General features: G+C 35.3%; 1 protein-coding gene across 1 annotated transcript in view; it reads left to right on the forward strand.

Annotated features, from left to right (window-relative positions):
- KLHL1 (kelch like family member 1) overlaps positions 1-26,675 on the forward strand; it is a 223,231-nt gene that overhangs the window by 82,784 nt on the left and 113,772 nt on the right. The window contains exons 3-4 of the mRNA XM_004577433.2: positions 8,004-8,140; positions 20,572-20,768. Of these exons, the coding sequence (XP_004577490.2) occupies positions 8,004-8,140; positions 20,572-20,768 (334 nt within the window). The remainder of the gene's footprint in view (positions 1-8,003; positions 8,141-20,571; positions 20,769-26,675) is intronic.

Consider the following 26,675-nt stretch of genomic DNA (forward strand, 5'->3'; position numbering starts at 1 on the left):
TGTATACTGTTTAGAGTTGTATTCATATTTAGAATTCCCATTTAAGTAAATATTAAGAATTATGTGAAAAATACTTTTTTGGCATTTCAAAAAGACAAACACTTCTTTGAATAACTGTAGGTAAATGTAACATTTTATGTGTTTAGACAATGAAATCAGCATGCTTAATGCAGAATTAACCCTTGGTTAAAATCAGATAATCATTTTGGCAAATAAGGTCATGGATTTTTAAATTTTCCTCTTAGATTGTATAAGAAATATTTCTATCATTGGGCAAAATATAAATAGTATTGTAATCAATAATATTGTAAAGCATGAGATTAGCATATTAATTTCAGACAATGTAAAAAGAAGCAATTTACATTATCGTCTAATATTCTTTTAGGAATTGCCTTGAAGCTAAGGACATACTAAAATTCATGCTTAATTATGATACTAATTATCTCCTTATTCAAAATTTAAAATTCTCAACTTAAAATTATATCACTTAAAAGACTCTCTATAAAATCCTTTGTAAAAATGTGTGAGTTAGGGCCTGACACAACAGCCTGTTGACTAAATCCTCACCTTGCCCACTCTGGGATCCCATATGGGAGGGTCATGTCCTGGCTGCTGCACTTCTCATTCAGCTCCCTGCTTGTGGAATGGGATAGCAGTAGAGGATGTCCCAAAGCCTAGGGATCCTGCACCCACACAGGAGCCCCAGAAGAAGCTTCTGGCTTCAGATGAGCTGAGCTCTGGCTGTTGTGGCCACTTGGGGAATGAACCTATGAACTGAAGAATTTCCTCTCTTTCCCTCTGTCTCTACTCTGTAGATCTGCCAATGAAAACAAATTAATTAATAAATGTATGAGTTATATGATAAATTGAGTTTTCATTTGAGTTAAGCAGATATATACAGAGAGGAGGAAGGACAAAGAGGAAGATCTTCCATCTGATGATTCACTCCCTAAGTGGACACCACAGCCGGAGCTGAGCCAATCCAAACAGGAGCTCTGAGCCTCTTCCAGGTCTCCAACAATGCAGTGGGGTCCCAAGGCTTTGGGCCATCCTGGACTGCTTTCCCAGACCACAAGCAGGGAGCTGGATGGGAAGCAAGGCTTCCAGGATTAGAACCCGTGTCCATATGGGATCCTGGTGCATACAAGGTGAGGACTTTAGCCAGTAGACTACTGCACCAGGCCCGGATAGGATGCTATTTTTTTTAGAAAAACATGTATTGCACATGAACTTTCTAAAAATATATCCAATAAACTCATAGTTAGTTAAAAAACAAATGGAGAAGGATAAATGATATTGGGGACAGGGAAAGAAAAACCCTATCTATAGAATAAAATATTCTGCATTTTAAAATATACTCCATCATAGTTTGCTTCTCTCTATATATCTGATAATGTATTTAAAGAATGTATTTATTACTCCTTTGTTCCTTATACTATGTTGCTATAACATTAACTATCAAAGCTAAAAGTCATAATTGAAATGAAATATTTGGTAGAATTTAGAGCACACTAATACAGCTTAATTTTTGTTGTTGTTGTTAAATAACCCGATAATAATACTAAGGAGTAGGTGAACTGTGATGCTTGTATTTCATAGATCATCTTTGCTAGGAAAATAATACCATTTCTTTGATTTTATGAAATCCATCATGCACTTAAAATTCATCTAGCTTGATAATTTGCAGTAGCTCTGTAAGTTAAAAAGGAAAAAAAAAGCAAGCTCAGGATTAGAGAAACTAAAAATTGTTTTGTTTCATTTTATTCATTATGTGGTTATCATTTTAATATCCTGTTTGTGTCTGGTATTTATTTTCAGCCATAATGAAGAATGCTTTTTGTATTTCACAAACTATTTGTAAAATATATACTAGCATTGGTTTATTCCCTGTTGGTGATGCAAAGGATTATAAAACATGATGTTTTCCTCATGGGATTTCCCATATAATTTAGAAGTTAAAAATAGACCATATGGTTATTAAGAAAATATTATACTTAGTTAACTATATACTGAAATATATGGCTCTTATTCTAAGTGTGGGCCATAATCAAATAAGAAAATGAGTAATATGTGACAGAGTATTATGGAAGTTTTTATGAGAAATAAAGCTTGAAGTCAATAATGGAAAAGTAATGTGACTGTATATTGGCAAGTACAATATAGAAAAACAGAGAACTAAGTAACTTGTTTAGGAGCCTGTGTTGTGCTGCAGTGCACATCCATATTGGAGCTCCACTTCTTAGCCAGCTCACTGTTGATGTGCCTGGGAAGACAGCTCACGTCCTAGTGCGTAGGGCTTTGCTACCGACGTGGCAAACAAGTTCCTGACTTTTAGCTTTGTTCAGCCTCAGCTCAGACGGCTGCAACCATTTGGGGAGTAAACCAGCAGATAAAAGATTCTCCACTCCCCCACTTTTCTCTCTGTGCCTTTAAAATAAATAGAACACTCCCCCCCCCCAAATAAAAAAAAACCAAATAGAATTTGGGAAACTGCAAAGAGAATGGTTTGGTTAAAGTAGAGGGTTTTTGTATTAGAATTATTGGAAAATAAACTATAAAATATAGGGCAAGAGTGATTATAATAGACTTTGAAATTTGAATTTGAAATAGCAGGCCTAATTAGAAGCTAATGTAGATTCTTGAGAAGTGGAGCAATATATGTAATTAATATTAATAATGTTCTTGGTAGTAGCTAGTACTCTTGATATTGATCAAGTTCGAGGACCTAATTGAAGTCCTTTGTGAATGTTAACTCATTTTGTATGGAAGGAAAAAGAAACCTTTAATGTTCCTTTTTTTTTTTTTTAAGAACTGAGGATGAAGAAATTAAGACAATTCATTCATGTTACACAGTCGATAATGGCAGAAATAGAACTGAAAGTTAGAATATCTGAGTAATGCCTTAACTTCTACAGTAGAATGGCTGTTGTAATTCACAACGCTAGCGTTGTTGAATAGACAGAAGAAATTAATCGATGAACTGAAAAGCTGTTCTAATTATTCCAGACATCAAACAAGGGGTAGAAGAATGTAAAAAGATGAAATGAGATATATATTTGAAGAATGCTGTCCTAACTCAGGTTTCCAGGGAACAGAGTGTGAGTGAGCTTGGAATTCAGCTAAGACAAATCAGAAGCAGAGATGATGGAGGAAGTCAAGGATAGAGGCTTGTCTCATCTGTATCTCTTAGGAGTGTCTGAAATGTGACTTGCTGGGGTGTTAGGGTCATTCTGAATCAAGGGGCAGAGTTTCATATCTCGGTTCTGTCAGTTGTTATCATTGGAATCACTCGGAGTGTTACAGCTGGGTGTATCTGTGATGATTTGGGGAGAAAGTAAAAGGTGAAGGAGCTCATAAATTTCCAAGGATTGAAACAGGTACTCATGGAGCAAGTACAATTCTCTGAAAAGCAGCATTTTGTTGCAGTTGGCTGCTATCATCACGGCCTCTGGGGCATGCGTGTTCCTCATAAAAGGGAGCAATGAGGAGTTCCATTTGGGTAAGAAAGATGGATTTTGTCTCATATTTGATATAAGCTGCAAAACAGAATCATTATGATAATTTTTCAAGTTTTGCTCTGGAAGTTTGTGTACCTCTAAGAAACAGGGAAGGGCAACTGAAAGGAAATCTGAGTAGGGAGACTTTGGGCTGTCTTTAAGCACAGTGAAATGCTGTCAGAATATTGATGAGCAGTTTTTACAGGCCTTTGAGATACAAGATTAGATGGCAAAACCACCATCACAACAGTGATTAAAGGACTGCTCAGAAATGAATCTGAAACAGTGAATGTTGAGGTGAGAGTCAGAGGCCTGAACAAAACCTTCAGCAATGAGAGGGTCAAGGCACAGGAGTCAGAGAAGAAATCACTGAATTAGAGGTAAGCTGAGATAAGAAAGCCTGCAGTGCTTTAGCTAGAAAACAGATTTAAAAGAGTAGTGGGAGGTCAATAAAGTCAAGCACCATAATAAATTGAAGTAGAACTCAGAAAAGTTTAATAGATTTGGGAGGAAATAAACGTGTCCAAACCTCAGAAGAGAATGTTTCCAAAGTGGTTGCATTCGTATACTTATACACATGCATTCAAACTTGTCTTGCCCCTGCCTCTCTTGAATTAACAGAAGTTAAATATGTACATATAAAGATGTTAATTTCTTCATGAATTAAATCCCTCTTTAAAAAAATCTAATTCAAATCTTATGTGCCACTAAATCTAAGTGCAAGATAAACTTCCCTGCACTTCTTTTACTGACTTAGCAGTATTTTGCACCACATTGTTGATGGCTAAAATTTAAAGTAATGACTTAAAGTTGCATAAGTTAGGATACAAAATATTTAGCTCTATGGGAGGTAGCAGTGCTGAGCATATAGGCTTTATGTGTCGCTACAAACCTGTTAAATTTATGTAGGTATACTTTTTTTTTTCTTGGTAAGAATTTAGGTCTCTCTTGTTTTCAAAAGCATATGTCATGCAAAGCTATATTTAGTGTTTTTGAATATGATGATTATTTAACAGTGGCTTATCACATTGATATGATTTCAAAACCTGATATCTACCTTAACAGTGCTATCATGGGGTTGATATGTTATTAACTAAAGAACATAGGATTAATATGCTATTAACTAAATTAGCTACCAATTGAATGCATAAAAAGACCAGTTAACATATATTTTTGCACTTTATCTTAGGCATTAAGTACTTCAAAACATGGATACCTTAAGGTACTTTTTAAATGAGTATGTTATATACTGAAGCAATGTTTTCCTGCTCAAAGAAAGAATGTTTCTTTTGGTTTAAGTAAAATCTTTTTTATGACCTTTAACTTGATGTAGAAGATAAAATATATAGCAGATAATACACCAAGATAATTTTTAGAAAATCCTTTTGATTAGAAAACTAGGACAGTTTTCAGATAGTGGTGCCCTGCCTTCCTTCTTTGTTTTCCTTGAATTGTTATTAGATAAAAAAATCACTCAGAAGTTGGTGCCATGACATAATAGACTGGCCCATCATCTGTGGCATCAGTATCCCCCATGGGCACTGATTTGAATCTTGGCTGCTCCAATTTTGATTCAGCTCCCTGCTAATGGCCTTGGAAAGCAGAAGATGACCCAAGTTCTTAGAACCTCGCCCCCACTTTGAACACCTGGAAGAAGAGCCTGACCTCTTGCTCTGGGTGGCCCAGCTCTGGCCATTGTGGACATGTGGGGAGTGGTATGGAGGATGGAAGATCTTTCTGTCTGCCTTTCCTGCTCTTTCTAGCTCTAATACAACTATACATTTTATTTAAGAAGTATATCCTATTTTGTGAATAATGCTACTATGAACACGGGTGTGCAAATTTGTACTTGAACACTTATTTTTATTTCTTTGGAATGTATAACAAGGAATGGAATTCTGAGTGACCTCGTAATTTTAGATTTCGCTTATTAAGGAATTGCAGGGCTGGCACTGAGGTATGACAAGTTAAGCCACTGCTTACAACAATGGCATCTTTTATGAATACCTGTTGGAGTCCCAGCTGCTCCACTTCTGATCAAGTGCTTTGGTCAGGAGCCTGGGAAGTCAACAGAGGACAGTGCAGATGCTTGGGCCCTGCACCTACGTGGGAGACCTTGAAAAATCTCCTGGCTCCTGGCCTTGGCCTGGCCCAGCCCTGGCCACTGTGTACATTTGGGCAGTGAACCAGTGGATGGAGGATCTGTCTCTCCCTCTGTCTCTATAACTTTGCCTTTCAAATAAACAAGATAAATCTATTTTTTAAAGAAGAGGAATTTTCCATCTGTGTTCCACAGTAGCTACCCTGTAGCTACTCCATTCTACAGAATTTACCTTTAACAAAAAAGTATTTCAAGGAGAAATGTGTGTGTGTTTACTAAGTTTACTTTTATTTTGCTTAAAGATATAAACATCATTGGACCTGGTGTGATGGCTCAAATGGCTCAATCCACCCCTTGCAAGTGCAGGGATCCCATATGGACACTGGCTTGGTTTGTGTCCCAGCTGCTCCTTTTCCCATCCAGTTTCCTGTTTGTCACCTGGGAAAACAGCAAAAGATGTCCCGTATCCTTGAGATCCTGCACCCAGATAAGAGGCTGAGAAGATGCTTCTGGCTCCCAGCTTCAGATAGACTTAGTTTTGGCTCTTGTGGCCACTTGTGGCATGAAGCAGTAGACGGAAGATCTTTTCTCTTCATCTCCTTCTCTCTGTAGATAGGCCATTCTAGTAAAAATAAGTAAATCTTAAAAAAATAATACATCAGCATTACACTTAACTCATTCAACATTTACCAATCAGATTGAAGCGCTTGCATATTTCATTTGCCAACCCTGTGTTATTTTTTCAAATGAACTAGCCCTTAATGTACATAATATACACAGAGCATAAATACACAGAAAAAAGCTGTAGTTCTCTCTTTTATGATCAGAACAAGTAACTTATATTGGAAACTACAGTTGAAATTCATCGTCATGATATTCTTAACTTCTTTATCTTTTCATATGTGTTATTTCATTCTCAATCAGTTGGTTTCATTCTTCATAGAACCTCAAAGATGCACTCGTTTCCTCTATCCTCATAGAAGGTGAAGGAGCTTCTGAACCCCTAGCCAAAAGAAATATAAAAAACAGCTATCACAGTACATCATTTCCCCCTCTTTTTTCTGTAAAAATAATAGAATGACCATTCAAATGTTTTACTTATCCTTTTTAGTGTTCACACTTCCAGTTAGGATGTTAAAGTCTGTTGAATTGTTTAATTACATTCAAGCAACAAAAGGCACTCGATAACATAATTATATGCTTCTTATTTATTAACTTAATGTTTAATATACTGACTTGAAATTTTGATTTCCATCATAGTCAAAAATTGTTGACTATAATAAAAGAGGAGTTCTGCAGATAAAAAAATAAAACAAAAATTATGTTAGGAAAACAACAAAAGTGGTTACCATTTACAAATAATGAGATTTTTTTGCCATATGAAATAATTTGAAATAGTCACAAAACTAGTGAAAACACTTTTCTGTTTAAAGTCATCAAAAAGCTGTGGTTTTACCAACAACAAGCAAAACAAACAAACAAAACAACAAAACGTGAAAAATTAAAGGCCATGCTTCCCTAGGGTCTACATTTTTGAGGGAGATTCATTGTCTACTATATAATTGAAATTTACAATATAAAGAAAGTCAGGAGAATAGAGTTCATAGTTTTAAAAACTTAAAAAATTCAAAATTTCCATTGAATTGTTGACTTACCTGTAGGTAACCTGAAAATCTGATATATTAATAAATTCCTTTAAATACTATGAAGCATAAAAATAAGTAAGTAAGAAGAAAATGATATTTCAGAAACATAAATATGCTTTCAGGACTCAAGTGCCAGATACATAAAAGGGTCACCATAAGTCTAAAGACTTATCAAACAAATAAAAATTATATGTTTATAAAAATGGGATAAATGATTCTCATCCATAAGGATAAATCCTGGATGAAAGGATAACCATTAAAATGATAGAAGTCTAGCAGCTAAAGTCTTCACTTTGCATATGCCAGGATGCCATGTGAGCTCTAGTTCCTGTCCCTGCGGCCATGCTTCCCATCCAGCTCCCTGCTTGTAGCCTGGGAAAGCTGTGGAAGACAGCCCAAAGCGTTGGGATCCTGCAGCCACATGGGTGACCCGGGAGAGGCTCCAGGCTCCTGGCTTCATATTGGCTCAGTTCTGGCCATTGCAGCCACTTGTGGATTGAATCACTTCTGGATGAAGATCTTCCTTTCTGTTTTCCTCTTCTCTGTATATCTGACTTTCCAATAAAGATAAATAAATCTTTTAAAAAATGATAGAAGAAAATGCAGGACAAGCGTCTGTGGCTGAAAGTTAGTTGGTAATAAATAAGTAAATGCATTGGTTGGTAAAATAATTATATTTTTTCCCTCTGCATTGTATTCTGGCTGACGCTTGGTGCTTATATGCTTCTTGAACTAAATTAGACTCTGTGACTCTTTCAGGCTTGTTCTGAGTTCAGTATCCGACTATTTTGCGGCAATGTTTACAAGTGATGTTTGTGAAGCTAAACAAGAGGAGATCAAGATGGAAGGCATAGACCCAAATGCCCTGTGGGATCTAGTCCAATTTGCATATACAGGTACAGTAAAAAAAATCACAACAAAGTGCTAATTTCGTATGTATTTCAGCTTTCTTTAAACACAGAGTTTGAGACGTTTAAAACAAACAAACAAAAAAACCTAGTGTATATATTTGTATTCAAGTAAACCCTGTCTAGTGGAGAAAAAAATTCAGATTAACTTTTTATCACTCCGGTAAGAACTCATGTGCATGTCCATGTGCAGATACACACACACACACACACACACACACACAGAACTCCCTTTCACAAAGGATTTAAACATGTTTATCCAAGTAAATAAAATAGATGCATGATGGAATGAACTTGTGATATAAGCAGAGAAGACATAAGTGGTTTAAGTAGTTTCACTCTGACCATATTTGCTCATGAAATTAGGAGGTAAATATAGTCTCATGTGTCTCCCTTTGGAAGTCACAAGTTAAAGAAACTTACATTCCCTGTGTTATATTTTTTATTTTTAACATTTGACAGTCAAGATATTTAGAGTTATGAAAATGGCTAATGCTATAATGATATTCAAATAGCTAGCATTGATATTTCTTATCAGATGTTGTACTACATTCTTTTTAAAATGTGTGTATGTATGTATATATGTATGTATGTGTGTATGTATGTATTGATACAGTTCCATGGGCTCTGGGAGTCCCCCTTCCTCAAATCTTCTCCACCTCTGATTTCACCTATATTATTACATTAGTATAGTGCTTCAAAAGCAGTTATAAGTCTATCATTCTGCTACTTAAGTGTATCCTGGTATTGTACATATGGACAGTGCCAGAGAGTCCAGCATCCTATTATCAAGATATATCTAACAGTTTCCATTTAGTACATTTAAGTCATCCTTCTAACTTCACAAACCTTTGTTGAATATTGCTCAGTATCCAAAGAAGAGTAAGTGTGGCTCTCTGGAGGACATGCTATTAACTGTTGTGCTCTTGTCCTCCAGAAATTCACAGTCCTGGTGGAGTAAAGGGCTAGATGAGGAAGTAAAAAATTAAAATGCCAAATGTTATGGGGGAGTTACAGAGCAGCATAGTTGTGCAACCAATCATACCACTGCCTTCAATGATGACTGGTGTACTGCATGGGCTCTAATTCTTGTTCCAGCTGTTCCATATTTGGTCAAGCTTCCCCTGTTGACATGGCAAAGGCAGTGGGTGATGGCTCAAGAAAGTGGGCAACTGCCACCCACATTGGAGACCTGGGAGAAGCTCATGGTTCTTGGCTTCAGCCTGGCTTTGGCCTGGCTCAGCCCTCTCTCTATATAACTATGACTTTCAGATAAGTAAACACATCTTTAAATACAATGATAGGGAGTCATAAGTATAAAAATACTGCCCAGAACATTATAGTGATGTACATTCATTTATAACATTTTAGTAAATTTTCCAGATTGGCAGAAGGATGGGAAACATAAAATATTGTGAGTAGGGTCCAACACGATGGCTCGATAGCTAAATCCTCAACTTGGAAGCATTGAGATCCTATATGCAGGGTGTAGGTTTGTGTGCCAGATGCTCTGCTTTACTTCTAGGTCCCTGCTTATAGCCCAGGAAAGCAGTGGAGGGGCACTGCACCTGTGTGACAGACCCGGAAAAAGCTCCTGGATCCTGGCTTAAGACTGGCTCAGCCATTTGGAGAGTTAGCCACTGGATGGAAGATTTTTCTGTCTGTCTCTCCTTCTCTCCATAAATCTGATCTGCCTTTCCAATAAAAATAGATAAATCTTAAAAAAAATACTGTGAGCAGAAAAATTCAGTTGGATGGTTGCTTGATAAAAAGTAATTTTAGAACCAGCTTCTGATTAATTTTACTTAACTTTTTCATTTAAAAGAAACGTTTAAAAAGATACATTTATCTATTATAAAGGAATATTTACAGAGAGAAGGTGGAAGAGAGAGGGAAGGTCTGTCACCTGCTGGATCGTTCCCCAGATGGCCACAATGGGTATCTCTGAGCTGATCAGAAGATAGGATGCAGGAGCTTTTCTCGGGGTCTTCCACATTGGTGCGGGGGCCCAAGGACCTGAACCATCCTTCGCTGCTCTCTCAAGCACAAGCAGAGAGATGGATCACAAATGGATCAGTGTGATCCTGAGCTGGTGGCCAAATGCAATGCTGGTGTGACAGGGTGGAGTGTGAGCCTGTTGAGCCCCCAATTTTTTCATTTTAATTCAAGAACAGGGAAGAAAGCAAGCTAGTCTGATTATAACAGCAGCAGGCTCTCAGCTTGCAAAGTTGTATTTTTACAGTATTTTTGGTAACAAGAGTTGAAATGGTAGTGTTATGAATACCAGCCACTGTACCCAAGATCCACTGGGACTAGAGAAAATGTGCTTTTGAAGATGCAGTTTAAATAGAGAGGGATTCTCTAACACCATTAAAATACCAAGTAAATGAATTCCTCTATGCAGTGTGTGTTGAAGTGTGGGACATAATACACATTCTGAGTGCTCAAACTCAAAGCAACCAGGTGATGTAAAGTTACTGATATTTCTTGACCTCAATTACTTTTAAATAGCACTTTGATGAAGCAAGAATGGAACAAGCTGGAATGAAACACAAAGGCAACAGTATATTTTAGGCTACTATAATGGAGAAAAGATGTCAGAACTGAGTTTGAACTGTACTCTCTGAAACAAAGGGAGAGATAATTTTTAAATTTTGGATGCTAACTGACTTTACCAAAGGAAAAGAAAAAGTTCTCAAATCTTTATATTCAGGGTCATTTTGCAGGATTCACCTAAGTCAGGCTCCTGCCCTCTAACAAAAATGGGAAGATACAGTAGTTATCCCCCTGATGCTTGCACAATGTAAACGACTTATTATTTATTGAAAAGCAGAGTTAAGGAAGGAAGGGACACGGAGAAAAAATGATATAATATCTGGTATTTTGTTGCCTAAATGGCAGAAATGGGTGAAGCTGGCCCAGGCTGAACCCAGGAGCCTGGAATTCCATGCCAATCTCTCACTTGGGAAACTCCAACCCATGGATTTGGGTCATCTTCCACTGCATTCCCAAGTAAGTTAGCAAGGAGCTGGATCAGAAATGGAGCAGCTGGGACTTACACTGGACAATATGGGACACATAGAGACAGAGTGAAGAAGACAAAGATTATCCATCTGCTGGTTCTCCCCACAAATGCCTGAAACATCAAGAGCTCTGCAGTGTGGAACTCAAGGGCCCGTAAGACAAAACGTGCCTCTCACATCCAACAGGTGTTCACAAACTTGAGTCATCTCTTGTATCCTCCCCAGATGTGCATTACAACAATCTGGATTAGCAACAAAGTCAAAACTCAAGCTAGCCCTTTGATACATGATTTGGGGATGTCAGGTAGCATCTAAAATATTGGCCAAAACCTTGGTCCATGCAAGAAGCTTTAAAAAAATGTCTTCCAGCTTCAGAAAAGAATGAAATTTAGAATTCCAAGTTTCCTAAAGTGAATGTTATATGAAAAGGGACTTGGAGACCCAGACTGAGAAGAAAATGTATCTAGAGTGGTAAAATTAAGGAAGATATTAGGACTATCTGTGTTCAGTTTCAATTTACATGAGCTAGAAGAAAAATGTCAGGAGAGAAAACCAAATATGATCACATTGTTGCTGTATAGAATGGAAGCATCACAAAGCTAATATTTCCAGGATACGCTCAGCAACAGAAAGGCATAAATCTATCACTTTCAATCTCCATGGCCAAGCAGCCTTCCATTTCTTACACATAAAACTAGGTCAAGGACACTCAGCATCCTGCTGCACAAAGCTAGAAGGTGTTTAAGCTCCCTGCTGAATGTAATGACCTAGATTCGGCTCTTCTTTGTAGGAGATCTACAGAACAGAAAGCTGTCTTTCAGCTGCCCTGCCACTCCGGCCTTTGCAACAATACTCCTATCTCCTTAGTGACAAATTCTGGTTGTAAGTTTATGGCAATATGCTGGATGAGCAAATCATTTAGGTGGTGTCATTGGAGAAAATTGCATTCATGATATAAACTATGGGCCATATTTCTTGCTATAAGCAATATAAAAAGTTTGCAATCTTAAAAAGAAAGGAAGAATACAGGCAATCTGTTTCTATGAGGGTTGAGCTAACAAATGACCAATAATTGAAAAAAAATCAAAAATCAAGCGCATCCCAGAAGGGAGAGAAAAATTAATGAGTGGAAATACAGATAAAGGGTAAGCAATTTTAGAATATTCTCTTAAATTTTAAATTTGAATGAACCAACTGTCAAGAATGTATAGTTAACTTTCAACTGAGAAACCAGTATATTCAAAAGACATGGGTCATATTTCAATGATATCTGGAAAGCTCATAAGATTAGAAACAAGCATGTGCTACTAATAAATTTGATTAACATTTGGAAATTAAAGAAAGAATAATTGGGTAGACTGGAATACATTTTTGAGTGAAATAGACTTCAGGGATTATAGAAGAAAGTTTTAGGAATTTAAGAATTTCATTATAAATTTTTGCCTAATAAGATGTGAGAAATACCCATTGTATTTACGTTTTTCTTTGCCTCATCTAACCAATTAATGAGAAAAAAATTCATCAAATTAAATGGAAGGAATTAAGGGATTTTAATAAGCTTCACTATGGACTAAAACAAATATTTACACTTTGTATTTTTTCATGGGTACAGAGAAGAATGATGTGAATACCAGAGGATGAGTGCAGAAGTTGGAACAGCTCAAAGCAAATATTACATGGGTTTTCCTTTGAAAGAAAAAGACAGAAAAATGAAAAGCTTTATATTTGGCAAAATGCAGGATACAGATATCCACTAAAGTCTTGCTGTTGATAGAATTTTAAAAAATTCTTGAAAATATACAGAATGATACATTATAAAAGTTAGGATGACTATTAAAATATCCAAGTTGTTTCTTTACTTAAATTTTTAAAAATCAGCATAAAATTGATCTGTCACACATTGCAACGTAACAGAAATAAAAAGGAAATACATTCTTTTAACAAATTTGATATCTACCCAAATAATTAGAACATAGTTTAAGAGTTCCTTTTTTTATCTGCAAAATCAAATCTACAAAACCTTAATCACTGCAGGTCACTTCCAGTTTGTAGTGTCAGATGGACTTAAAAAACAGCTTACCCACAAACATTTTACAATATGTAGCATATCTTTTGTTCTGTGACTCTGCACACAAATAAGATATGGAGGTATTATTTAATTATTCTTCAATAATTCCTTTGGTAATAATAAAATTAAAACCACTCAAATCATTCTGTCGCACATGTTTTTGATCACAGGATAAGAGAAGAAAAATTTGATTAGGTTTAACATGTACATATTTCTACTTCAGAATCATTAGGAAAATTAAGATGCCTAAAATTTTAGATATTCCACCCTGATTTGGAGTGACTATTATATGAAGTATGAATGCATATAATGTATTTAAGCAAAATTAACATTTTGAAATTTTGACATAGGGAACGTGTGTGTGTGTGTGTGTGTGTGTGTGTGTGTGTGTGTTTAGGCCTCTCTTTAAAAGTTCTTAATGCAGCCCAGTTAGTGAAGTAACATACTCAATTAAAGGTTTCAAAGATTTGAATCCTAAGGTGTAGAATCATTAACTAGAATATCAATGTCAGAACACAAATGGAATGTTACTGTCCCTACAATATTATTGCTCTTTTGCAGAGTATTGGCTGGAATGACTCAAAATTGCCTTGTTCTCAATTAGTTGATTCCACATTCTAAACAATGATGTCTGAGCATTTGGAAATCTCAGTTGCTCTTGTGTTCTTTATGCATTAAGGACCCCTCACATTTTAAAGTCTCTATCGTCTATCATCTGTTAGTGCATTAAAGTGAACTCCAGAACAGAATTCTGAATTACATGTATGCTCTACATTTAAAGAGGTTTGAGATATGAAATAACAATTACAGTTTGTTATCTTCTTTTAGTATACACATGCTGCCCAAAAGATAGATAGATTTATTTATTCATTCATTCATTCATTCTTAAGAATTTGTTTTTTTTTATTGGAAAGACAAATTTACAGAGGTGACAGACAGAAAGATCTTCCATCCACTGGGTCACTCCCCAAGTGGTCACAAGGGCCAGAGCTGAGATGATCTAAAGCTAAGAGCCAGTGGCGTTTTGTTATGTCTCCCTCACGGATGCAGGTTCCCAAGACTTTGGATCATTGTCTATTACTCTCCCAGGCCACAAGCAGGGAGCTGGATGGGAAATGGAACAGCCATGACATGAACCAGTGTCCATATATTATTCTGGCATGTGTAAGGTGAGGATTTAACCATCTGAAAGGCACAGAGACAGAGTGAGAGACAATGAGCAGAAATCTTCCATTTGTTGGTTCACCCCTTAAATGATAACAACAGGATCAGGACAAATGAAGTCAAGAGCCATGATCCTTGTCTACCAAATTGTGGCAGGAAATTAGAAAGCTGAGCTATAATCCACCACTTCCTTGGTGCATTAGCAAGGGCTTGGATCAAAAGATTAAACAGGAAGAAGTGGCTTAACCTGCAGATCCACAGTACAAGCTCCATAAGCATGTTCTTGTTATGCATACCAAATATTTCTGCATCAGATCATGGTGTGAAAGAAGACCAATATGTTAACTATACACAGACACAAAAGAACTTAAAATTAAGTTTACCACAAATATTAAAATATACAATGTTTTCCCATAATCCACATTTTTTCATGAAATTTTTTAAAGGTCTTATGCACACCCCCCCCCACACCCACAGATTTTAATCCCAAGCAAAAGTTTATGCTGTTGTGAAAATAAATTTGAAAATAATGAACTGAGAGTCACTGTGTTTTAAAGCTGTCTTCACATTGATAGACATTTCCCCACACTTATCTCTTACATAATCCTTACTTCCCAGACATACTTGAAAATGTACTGTCTTCATTGACACAGAAATAGAGTTCTAGAAAATATGGGAGATGGAATTGCAGGGATACTAACGAAGTGTCAGGTCCTGTGGAAAACACGTAAGGACAAGGCTTGAATAGAGGATGCTGTCCATCTAGTATTAACAAGAGGGGAATTAAGAAGAGGGGTAGAAAATTAAACTGCCAAGTGGTTTACATTTAATCATTCTAAAGCAGTAACTTCCCTGTTTTAAAAAAAATGGTTTGTGTGCCCCTGAAATTAATTACCATCTGTGTACATACTAAAGGAGTGTTGAGATCATTTCTGTTTACTGACAATAATTTGAATGAATTAAATACACACATGTCTTCCTTCAGTATTAAAAGATGAATATCAATAATTTGAGCCTGGGTTTTATCATTTTAACTCCTGTCAGAATTTTTTATTGTAATTAAAAATTAATGAATTTCTTTTTCATTTTTATTGCAGTTTTAATTCAAGTGGCATGAATTATGAAAGCCCACTTGCAGAATATTAGTTTTAAACATTGGATTTTTACTATATGAAAAAGTCTGCTTTCAATTTAAGATCTTTCTGTCTCTCCTCTGTGTAATCCTGACTTTCCATTAAAAAATAAATACTTTAAAAATATAATAAAATCAGTAACATAAATACGTATTGTCTTTATAGTCCTTTGGAAGTAATCTTTGAGAATGTGGATGCATATGTGCATGAAATATAAAAACACAAGTCTGAAAACTTTGTATAAAACAAGTTTATAGGAAATTAATGTATCAAATGCATCATAAAATTCAAAATCAATAAAAATACTATAATAAAAAATAGCCTATGTTACCATGATGGCCAAGTTAACATATGTGTCCTAATTCTGGTACACAGTTTAACAAACTATTATTTAAATTAAAGCTTTGGGTAACTTTGTATATAATTCCTCTCATTTTTCTTAAGAGCATATTTTTGAGCGCTAAATGGCAAGTACTAGGGAATAAATACCACAGAAGTAGTTGGAGAAAATACAGAAATCTGGAGTTGAAAGAGAGATTAAGCTGCTTATGATTAACACTGAGGAATGTTACACACGTCTGTGCATGTTCCTCAAGAGGATGTTTAGATAGTCTAGGCTTTTACATACAAAATAATTTCCTGCTCTTTTCAAATCATCTATGCAAAAGGCAGATTTAAAGCAATTCAAGAGAATTTGAGCTAGTGAGAAGTTAGCTTTATCACTCTATTGAATTTCAAAGAGAAATGCAGATGAAAAAGAAAATTAATGGTCTTCATAGAAGCTACATTTTTATAGGGCTTTCTGTGGCTTTTTGTGACATTTCTAACAGTGGAACTCTGTGACGCCTGGAACTCTGACATGTGTGTACTTCTCAACATCTATAAACTTTGCAATTATTGTGACTGGAAGGCATAGAATATACAACTTGAAAAATAATGAGCCTTGAAGCCAGCATTGTGGTTCGGGTTAAGCTGTCACCTATAGCACCTGCCTTGCTTATTGTCACAGATTTGAGTCTCAGCTGCTTAACATTTTCGCACGCTCTCTCTCCCTCTCTGTCACATGGTCCTAAAAATCCTTACATTTTAATAAGCTCCAAGGTTACAGAATTTCATAGTTAAATTCATGCTCTGTTTCCTAAAACAAGTTTGCTGTAATTTTAAAGAAAGCAACCAATATTTTCCTCCTGACAACAGAAAAAAGAGCCAAGAGGACTCATAATACATTGACAACAAGGTATTATTTGATGTCATCTAGCATTTCGACTTCAGTAAAAAAAAAAAGTTTTAGTAACAAATGAAAAGATATGTAATCCTCCTACTAAAGATTGTGAAGTGATCTAAACTAATTTACTTAATTTGTGTTTTTAAAGACATTTGTCTTTTAAAAATCCTATGAATTTACTAATAAAATGTAAGTTCCTGAATGAGTAAATGATGAGTAGATACATCTCTTGCATGTAAAATTTCTGAATCATTTATATAGTAGTATTTCCACCTTACTTGAGAGAGTGTAATATGGAAAATACGGCAGAGTATCAAGCTTTTGGAGAAACCAGACAGACATGACCTCAGCCTGGCAAGTGGCCAACCTTAGTGTCCACAGGCGCTCATCATAATGATAGAGATTTCTTAACAGAATGTGATAAAACCAAACATCCAGAGTCCTGGTCCAATCATAATCAGGGGTAGCAGAAGCTTAATGAAAGGTATTCTATCTAATAATGGAATGATACACCTCGAAACAGTCCAAATCAAGGCAAGTGTGGGCCCTATTGGTTAAGACACACCTTGGAAGCCCATGTCCCATATTGTGTCAGAGTGCTTACATTCCCCCCCCGCCCCCCGCATCCCAGCTCTGCACCTGACAGCAGCTTCCTGCTGAAGTACCAGGTGATGGCTCAGGTATTGGGGTCCATACCACCCACAAGGAAATGAGCCTGGCCCAGCCCCATTTTGAATTTCTGAGCATTTGAGGAGTGGACAGCAGAGGATTTGTCTGTCTCTATTTCAGACTTTCAAATGAAATAAATTTAAGAAAAAACTGACCTCTGTCAAAGTAATCAAAATAAAAAAATATCTGAGAAAGATTGCAGTCAAGAATTATTTGAGGACAGAAATGAGATGCAGTATCCTGAATGAGATACTAGCACAGAAAAAAGCAACATGTTAAAAACAGGAAATATGAATAAAGTATTGATTTTAGTTACTAATAATGTAGCAATATTTGTTGATTAATGCAACACACATACCACACTAAGACGTTAACAGCTGGGGAAACTAAGTATATACTAAATGTGAAATATCTGCAAAATTATCACGATTTTCTCTAAACATTTACATTATTACACACTGTATTTGTAACTGCATATGAGTTAATAAAAATATCATTTTGGAAGTTTGTTTTAGTTTCTAGAATGACAACCATAATTTTTTTTTTAATTTTCATTATAGAGAAAGTGATGAGAGTTGAATAGATAGCATTAATTTACTCCCTGAGGTTTCATGTGTAGGTTTTGTATTTGTCTCGTTTAATACGTTTCAAGCATATTAGTTTTGGGGAGACTATGATCAATATAATTGATTTTACAAATGAAAAATGGTAACACCAGAAGTGTTAGAAGTGGCGCTTTCAGTGTAGTTGAGAAAATCAGCTGAGAATGTATCTGTTTCCTGAAGATGTTTTGGTGCATTAAATTGATTAATCCAGGACATCATTTTCCTTTGGATCTCTAAATATAGATGGTAAATAATTGTGTTGTATTTGAAAAGAAATCTTGAGAATTTTCTGTTTATAAAATCATAGTTATTGTAAGTTTAAACTCTTAATTATCTTTCATTTCACATAGCTCTAAGATATTTTAAGTTAATTTTGCAATATTTAAGTGGAATAATTTAGAGCTTTCCTCTTAGTAATTCTATTTAAAAACATTATGCTTTGAAAAATTGAATGCAATTGTCAGATTATTATATTTTTCATTAACAGCACCAATGACTAACTAAACTTTTAAGTCAAATACTCTACAGATTTTTGCTCTCTAAGTATGTCCCTGAAATAGCCAGCTTGTGGATGCAAGGAAAGATATCATGCATGAGAGTAGTACAATTTATAATCATTCAAGTTCAACTCTCACTAATATTCATCTTGTGCCATTTGGCTTTTGCCAGTGGAAACTTTTCTGGGATATATTCTAAGCTGAAAATAGTAGAACATTTAAAAAAAGAAACAACGATCATAGCCCCCAAATTTATCTCTGAGTATACCAATAAGTAACTTCTAGAAACTGCTCCATGTACAACCTGTAAACATACATTATTTTCTTTTTCAAAGGCAAAGAATGGAAGAGACTGTGTTAAAGTCTTGCTTGAGTATTTACGTAGCTGAGTATTAGCCCAATATTTACATTTTTACTGAATCATTATTTCTTTAAATAAATACCTTTAATCTTCTATAGTTTATTATTTTTATAAACTATATATGTATCAATTATTATCACTGATAACATTTTTTCAAAAATCTCTAAAATCATTGTGGTTTCCTCATGATATTGTTGGAAGTATGAAATATGGAAGACAAAAAGAATTTTGTTTCTGTAGGTGAATATTGCCTCTGCTTAACTTACTTACTGTTATCTTAAGTTTTATAGTGCTTCTTAATATCGGAGTAATTGGCTCCTTGTAAATTAGTTACACCTTATAATTTTAAATAATATTTTTTTAGTAACAAAGTTTCCCTATTTTATATTGAAGAGAAAATTGAGCTGTTTAATTAGATCTTAATATATTTTAACTTATCTTAAATTTTACTCTTCTCAGTCTCTTCCGATACAGTGGCTTCAATATATCTCCTCCTTTACTTCTCTTTCTCCTCCTCCTCTTTTTTCTTTTTTTTTCACCAGATTTCTTACCTCCCTTAGAAAAATGTTCTAGATTCCTTTGTTGTCTTACTTTCTTAGTGAAACTCATAAATAACATATAACACACTTTGTCTATTAAACATGTTAAGTTACAGATGAAATGCCATGTTTGCATGGAAAGGTATCCATCATTCAAGAGACTATTCATTAATTATGAACACAAAAGTTTCTTTAAAAGAGAGAAATCTTGCAGATACTGTCTTGAACAAGGGGGCAAACTTATCACCACCAACATTGGAGCACACTGACTTCTGAAGGGCAGTGAGAACACTGCAGGGTCACTTGTTTGGCTAAAAGGTTTCAGCAAACCTAATAATGGGAAAATGATACAGCAAATCTAATGGGAGAAATTCTATAAAGCAGGTCACTTGAATTCTTGACCGATAAAAATATCACGGATGAAAAGAAAATGGCTTGGAAAATGTTTCAGACTTAAAGATTACAGAAACGGGAATGGAATCAATGATCTTTGATTGGATCAGTAGTCAATAATTTTGTGCAAAGTTAAGAAAATAAGTATTTTCTTGAAGATTTGTGTCCATTGCCATTTCTCTATGTCATTCATTGATAAGAACAACAAAATAGAAAATGACCAAAAGGATGTAAATACTACAGAAAATCCTAATCATGAGTAAAGGGAGTCAAAATACACAACAGTCCACAAAATGCACATGTAAATTTATATGCAATTATTAATATACACAGTTATTCAATATTCACTCACAAATAGATCATTCAGTATTCACTCACAAATACAGATTTTTTCATAAACTTATACATTTTCTACTCCCTTAACCTTGACGACATATAATTTGAATCTTATTTTCTCTCCTTTTTTAAATTTCATGACCAAAAAAAAACCTGCTATTACCACCAAAGCATATAGAGATAATTTAGTTGAAACTGAATATATGTTTTGGGGGATTATAAACTACCTGAAGTGAGAAAGATCAAATACTTAAAACAATTGCTGTCCTGTAGCTGATCGTAGTTATTCTCATTATCAACTGAGGTTCAGATGAGTTTTAGAAAGTTGGCCTAATGCTTTGCATAATAGAATGGTACCTGTTATTTGTACGTTTAAAACAGAGTTTCGTGATTCACTTACATTTAGGTTGCTTGGAGTTGAAGGAAGACACTATTGAAAATCTTCTTGCTGCAGCGTGCCTTCTTCAGCTTCCTCAAGTAGTCGAAGTGTGCTGCCACTTCCTCATGAAGCTTTTGCACCCGTCCAACTGCCTAGGAATCCGAGCATTCGCAGATGCTCAGGGATGCATTGAGCTAATGAAGGTGGCCCACAGCTACACAATGGTAGGAAATTTTAATATCCTAGTAAGATACATATGGTATATTTTTGTTTGGGGCTATTTTAGGGGGTATAATTTCTGAGGAAAAAGTGTACAGAAAGGGCTTTACTATTGTTTTTGTTTTGTTTTGTTTACAGATGATACAGATACTAATATTGACTGAAATTTAATTTTGTATTTTACATTGATTTTATATTTTTAACTAACATTAAACACTGATTATATTTAAAGAGTACACTGTGATGATTCAACGTATGTAAACATTACAGAATTTTTAAGCAAGACAAATATGTTTATCTTTGCAAATATTTAACATTTTTCTTGTTAAAAACCTGTATACACTTGAGAGACAGAGATGAAAAGCCCAAGAAAGGAAGAAGCAGAGGGGAGCTGTCATTCCTTACCTCAACTCGGCATGGCCACAGGGGCCAGGTCTGGCCCAATTCCAAGGGAAGGTGTCAGGGATGCAATGCAGTTCTTCCCCATGGGTGGCAGGTACCCAATCACTGGATTTATTACTTTCTGCTTGATGAGATCAGCCCATGATGCTGGAATCATGAGCTGAACTTGGTATCTAATCCAAGAACTCAGATATGAGAAGCATGTGTGTGTATGAATCTCTAGGTCAAATGTTGGCGCCTCAATTCTTTTTTTAATTTAGTACTAGCACAAGTATTCTGTTTTGTCCACATGTACAGCTGCTACTCTGTTTTTCAATATCTCTACCTTTCCATGCTATAATTGGTAAGCATACAGCTGCATGTTTTCTAGAGAAAATGACCTTCAAGTTATAGTATGCATTGTACAGCATTTATTTGTATGAACAATGTTAGATTTTAAAACTCCTGGGAACTTCTGTATAAAGAAAAATATGTTGAATGCTGTTATTAAGATAGTCAGTCGTGAGCTTTATCAAGTTTCTCTAGCTTAAGAAAAGAACCAATATAAAATGCCTCACATTACAATTATTTATTTCAAAATTCTTGTAACGAAACTCAACATTTTTGAAATCACTAACATAAATTAACTGCTTAAAAATAGCTACCAATATGAAAGTTTCAGTATTATTTTCATTTTATTATTTTATCTTTAAGTTGATCATCAAATTAGATGAAAATGTAAAAATGAAAGAAGTGGATAAAGGGTTTACAATTGGATTGACAAATCCTTCTTTAGAAATATTTTATGAAAGAGCATGGTACTACTTTTGAGATTATGTGAAACACACAAAAATCAGTGTAAACAAAAAACTTCATGAACCAAAATATCAAAGTCCAACTGCTGTCATTTCACTGGGCACATTTCATTACCATTAGTAGATTCTGGTTTAATTACATTGAGGAAAAATATGCATCCTTATCCAGTGGGACACCAGACCCTTCTGGTGGAATTTGGAATTATTCCTTGGGTAGTAATGTTTTCCTTGCAGCTGCTTGGATTCTTTCTTGATTTGTCAAACAATAACAATGATGTACTTTCTTTGGAACTGCAACCTTGAAGCAAATATTGTACAGGAAAATACACTTAAAACATAAATATGGATTAATTCTAGATAACACTTTTCTGGATAGCTCTGTGTTATTTGCTTTTGAGATTACAAAAACTTTTGTATCTTGTCAAGTGTTGGTTTGTAAAAATTTTTAAATTTTTGGGAAGTATAAATCCCCAGTATTATAGAACTATTCACAGTCAATAATAGGGGAAAATATTTGCTGACTGGTTGTCAACTTAGATCTCAATTTTGTCCTACTTCCATGAGGTTCTTTTGCATCTGGCATAATTTCTCTTCATGTATTCATTATTAGTCTTTGTCTAATATAATATGTATTCCATCTGATATTTAACCTGTGCCTTCAAAACTCATCTATTGCATTTTTTGTCAATTTCTGTAATGACACATCATCTTGGTTTTCTTACTGTATTTGGGGTGGCATTTACCTCTTAATCACTTCAGTTATTTGGTTCATTGGTATGTATGTAAGTATTTATTTATTTATTTATTTTAGTATTTGATTTTCTTGCTAACCTCTTTAGGTATAATTTGATATCTACCCTTCCTTAATATCTATGTGACTTGTTAGCTTTCCTTTGGCTATTCCATTTGCCTATTTGACTTGAGCTGTTGATTTAACATGAGTAACTCCAAAATCTATGTGGGAAAGGTGATCTGGCTTGACAATCATTTATGTGCAAAATACTGGGTGTGAAACTAAACCTAAATCATTAATTTAAATGTTGACTGCATACATTTACAGACAGTACAAAAATCATCGAAAGAAAGATGTCTATCATATTCTCAGATTGCATTATGAGACCGGTGCTTGACTGTATATCACATCTTAAAAGTGGTAGAGAGTAACAGAACCAGATTACAACAAAAATGGTTAATCATTTTTGACATGTATTATGTGAAAGCTAGAGTTACAGAGAGAGGTAGGAAGAGAGACCGATCTCCCATTCACTAATTCATCTCCAAATGATTGACTATATGGGGCTGGACCATGCCTAAACTAGGAGTTAGAGTCTTCATTCAGGTCTTCCTTATGAGTGATAGGAACCCAAACACAGAGCCAACTTACATTGCTTTACCAGACACAACAAGCAGGACTATTTAGGCAGTGCAACAGTTGGAACATTAACTAGTGCCATAGTGCCAGTTATGTTAATCATATAATCCAAAGAAAAGTTGAAAAGACCATAGTTGCCTATGACTGAATAAAATTAGGACATGATCATTTCTGTTTCATGTATTCGATAAGCTGTACTTATATGTAACACAATATGTACATATTTTGGATTTGTTTTAGCTATATAAAACTTTGAAACTTTAAAATTATTTTGGGGGTGGGGGGTAAATATGAATAGAAAGTCTGTGGTCAGGGGCGCTGGCACTGTGGCATACCAAGTTAAAAAAAGCCACCACCCATACAGCCAGCATCCCACCTGGGGGCCTATTCATGTCCTAGTTTCTCTGCTTGCAATCTTGCTCCTCTAATCCGCTGGCAAAGCAAAAGAAGATGGACCAAGTGCTTGAACACCTGCACCTGTGTGAGAGATTTGAAGGAAGCTATTGATTCCTGGCTTCAGACCAGCCCAGTGGATGGTAGATTCTCTCTCTCTCTCTCTCTCCCTCCCTCCCTCTTATTGTGACTTCCAAATAAGTCATCTTTGAAAAAAAAATTGAGTCTTTCCCCTTCTGTTTTTGGTTGGCCACTTTCAACATCATTACAAATCCTGCTGTCTTTTGGAAGAGAGATCTGTAACATTTTCTGTCTCTTCCTAGGCAGGGTGATTCCAGGTAAAATTGTATCAATAAGAAGCATTCATGCAAATTATTTCAAGTGAGAGAAAAGTTATTATTTTCCAGAGTCAGTCACAGATGATGTAGAAGTAAGGCATTCAAAGCTGTGTTTCACAGTTCCAGACTCAGAAATTTGAGGTTAGTCTTCTGGAAGTTCTTGAGAAGGCTATTTATGAATACTTAGAATCTACTTTGTTTATTTACAACACTGCAATATGAAAGAGACAGAGTGAGAACGGCTGCCCTTTTGGAGTTTTGCAGCACAAACATATTCTACCCTCTGCTCATTAACACTTCAAATCCAGTAGAGTCAAATCTAAGAAAAAGAACATGCTTTGTTGATGTGGCTTCTTAAAGGTTTGATTTTTCTTCTTAATTTATTTATGGGCCCTGCACAGCAGCCTAGTGGCTAAGGTCCTCATCTTGTACTTGCCAGGATCCCATATGTTGCTGCCTCATATCCTGGCTGCTCCATTACCCTTCCAGCTCCCAACCTGTGGCCTGGGAAAGCAGTAGAAGACAGTCCTCCCTCCTCACTCACCCCACCCCCACCAAAAAAGAGCTGCATCCTCATGGGAGACCAGAAGAAGCTCCTGATATGCACAGCTCTGGCTATCCCAGCCGCTTGGGGAGTGAATCAGCAGATGGAGGATCTTTCTCTCTACATCTCCTTCTCTCTGTAAATTGACTTTCCAATAAAATCTCAAATAAATCCTTCCTTTTTAAAATAATGTGTTGGTTTATTTATTTTGAAGGAATTTCAGAAAAAGAGGAAAGGAAGAGGAAGAGAGAGGAGGAAAAAGGGAGAAAGAGATATCTAGTATTTGCTAGTTCATTATCCAAATGGCTGTTATGGCTGAGGCTGGGCCAGGCCCAAACCAGAAAGCAGGAACTTCACCTTTGTCTCCCACATGGGTAGCAGGAGCCCAGGTAGCAGGGGCAGCCTCTGCTGTTTTCTCGGGTGCATTAATTACTAGTCAGCTGAATCTGCTTAGGAACAACCAGGATGGGAACTGACTCCCCTACAGGATGTGAATAATGCAGATGATAGCTTAGCCAACTGTATCCTTAGAGTGGCACCTCATCAAGCATTTTAAATACTTGACACTCTCATGATTTCTAACTAGCAGCATTTTTTAAACCTTTAACTCGCCCAATAAATTTTAAATTTCATTTTCCTTTGGAAACATAAATGGAATTTAGTTTCCCTGCTCTTTTTTTTTTTTTTTTTTTTTTTTTTTAAAGATTTATTTTATTTTTATTACAAAGTCAGATATACTGAGAGGAGGAGAGACAGAGAGGAAGTGGAGCTGCCGGGATTAGAACCAGCAGCCATATGGGATCGAGGCGAGGACCTTAGCCACTAGGCCACACTGCCAATCCCGAGTTTCCCTGCTCTTCTAGGTCACTGGAATAAAGATCATTTCACCCATATTTTTGTTCATTATGATTATACAATGCATAGGTATTAAAATTTATTTATACTGCTGTTTTTTCTTTTATTTATATAATTAGTTTGCATTTTATACACATGCATCATCTGTGTAACAAGCTAAAGCCATGCATAGTTGTTAAGCTGAAAATTAATGAAACTAATTTTAGGATTCTGTAAAATGATCATAATTAATGTGCATTTATGAATATTTCAAGGCTTAGTTAAACAGCGTCACAGGGTAGGCAATGACACAAACTGTCTCTTCCTTTCAGATGCAATTCAAATACACCTCAGTTTCAGGTTTTTATATCCAAAACCAAAAAGCATTACTCAGAAAAATGCTCCTGTTTGTGGTGGCGGTTGTCAATGATGAAAATGTAGACAATATTAATCTTTAAAAGGCACTCAGTTTCTTTTAAAGGATTCTTTCACTGGAGTATTAGTTTTCATTATTAAAATGCAATTTGCAAGTAACTTTCACCATATTTTGCTTTCCTTACCACCCAACAGATTTAAAGTTTTTTAGGTTTACTGTGTGTTTCAAGCTGGTATTATGACAACAATATAACAGCAAGTTTAAAAACAACAGAAAGACATATTTTCACAGGGTTTTTTGTGATATTTTAAGAACATGTCCAGAGTGACTTTAATCATTTAATCTGTAGATTTACCTTCTGCAATATGTCATATTCTTACATTATTAAAATTGTTCAAAGAAACATCCCTGTGGGGTCTCTCTAGGAAGGAAAGTCAGAAACATTCATTACAGATCCCATTCAGGCTCCACCACATGCAATCCACAATCTCCTTTGAACAAATTAGATAAATAATTTTATGTATATGAAAGTTTCACTTTATAATAATAATTTATTCATCATGAGCTAATATCAAAATTTACATTTTTATGAGATAATGAATCACATATTATGGAAACTAATTTCTTTTAGCTTCCATTGTAGGTTTTTCCTAAAAAAAAAAAAAAAGAAGTCAAGATGAGAAAAGTTTGAAGGATGAAGTTCAGATGTGGACCCAAATAGATTCAGCAAATGTAGTTTAATTGGTGGCTTGCTGTTGTCATTGTTCCCCATAAGCATTTATATAACTAATTTTTACTGTAAAACTGTGATTGCATGAAGAGTACATAACCAGGAGATATTTTGGTTCCATGGAAGTTA

Source organism: Ochotona princeps, chromosome 12 (genome assembly GCF_030435755.1).
Source record: "Ochotona princeps isolate mOchPri1 chromosome 12, mOchPri1.hap1, whole genome shotgun sequence".
In the NCBI taxonomy this organism is placed as follows: domain Eukaryota; kingdom Metazoa; phylum Chordata; class Mammalia; order Lagomorpha; family Ochotonidae; genus Ochotona; species Ochotona princeps.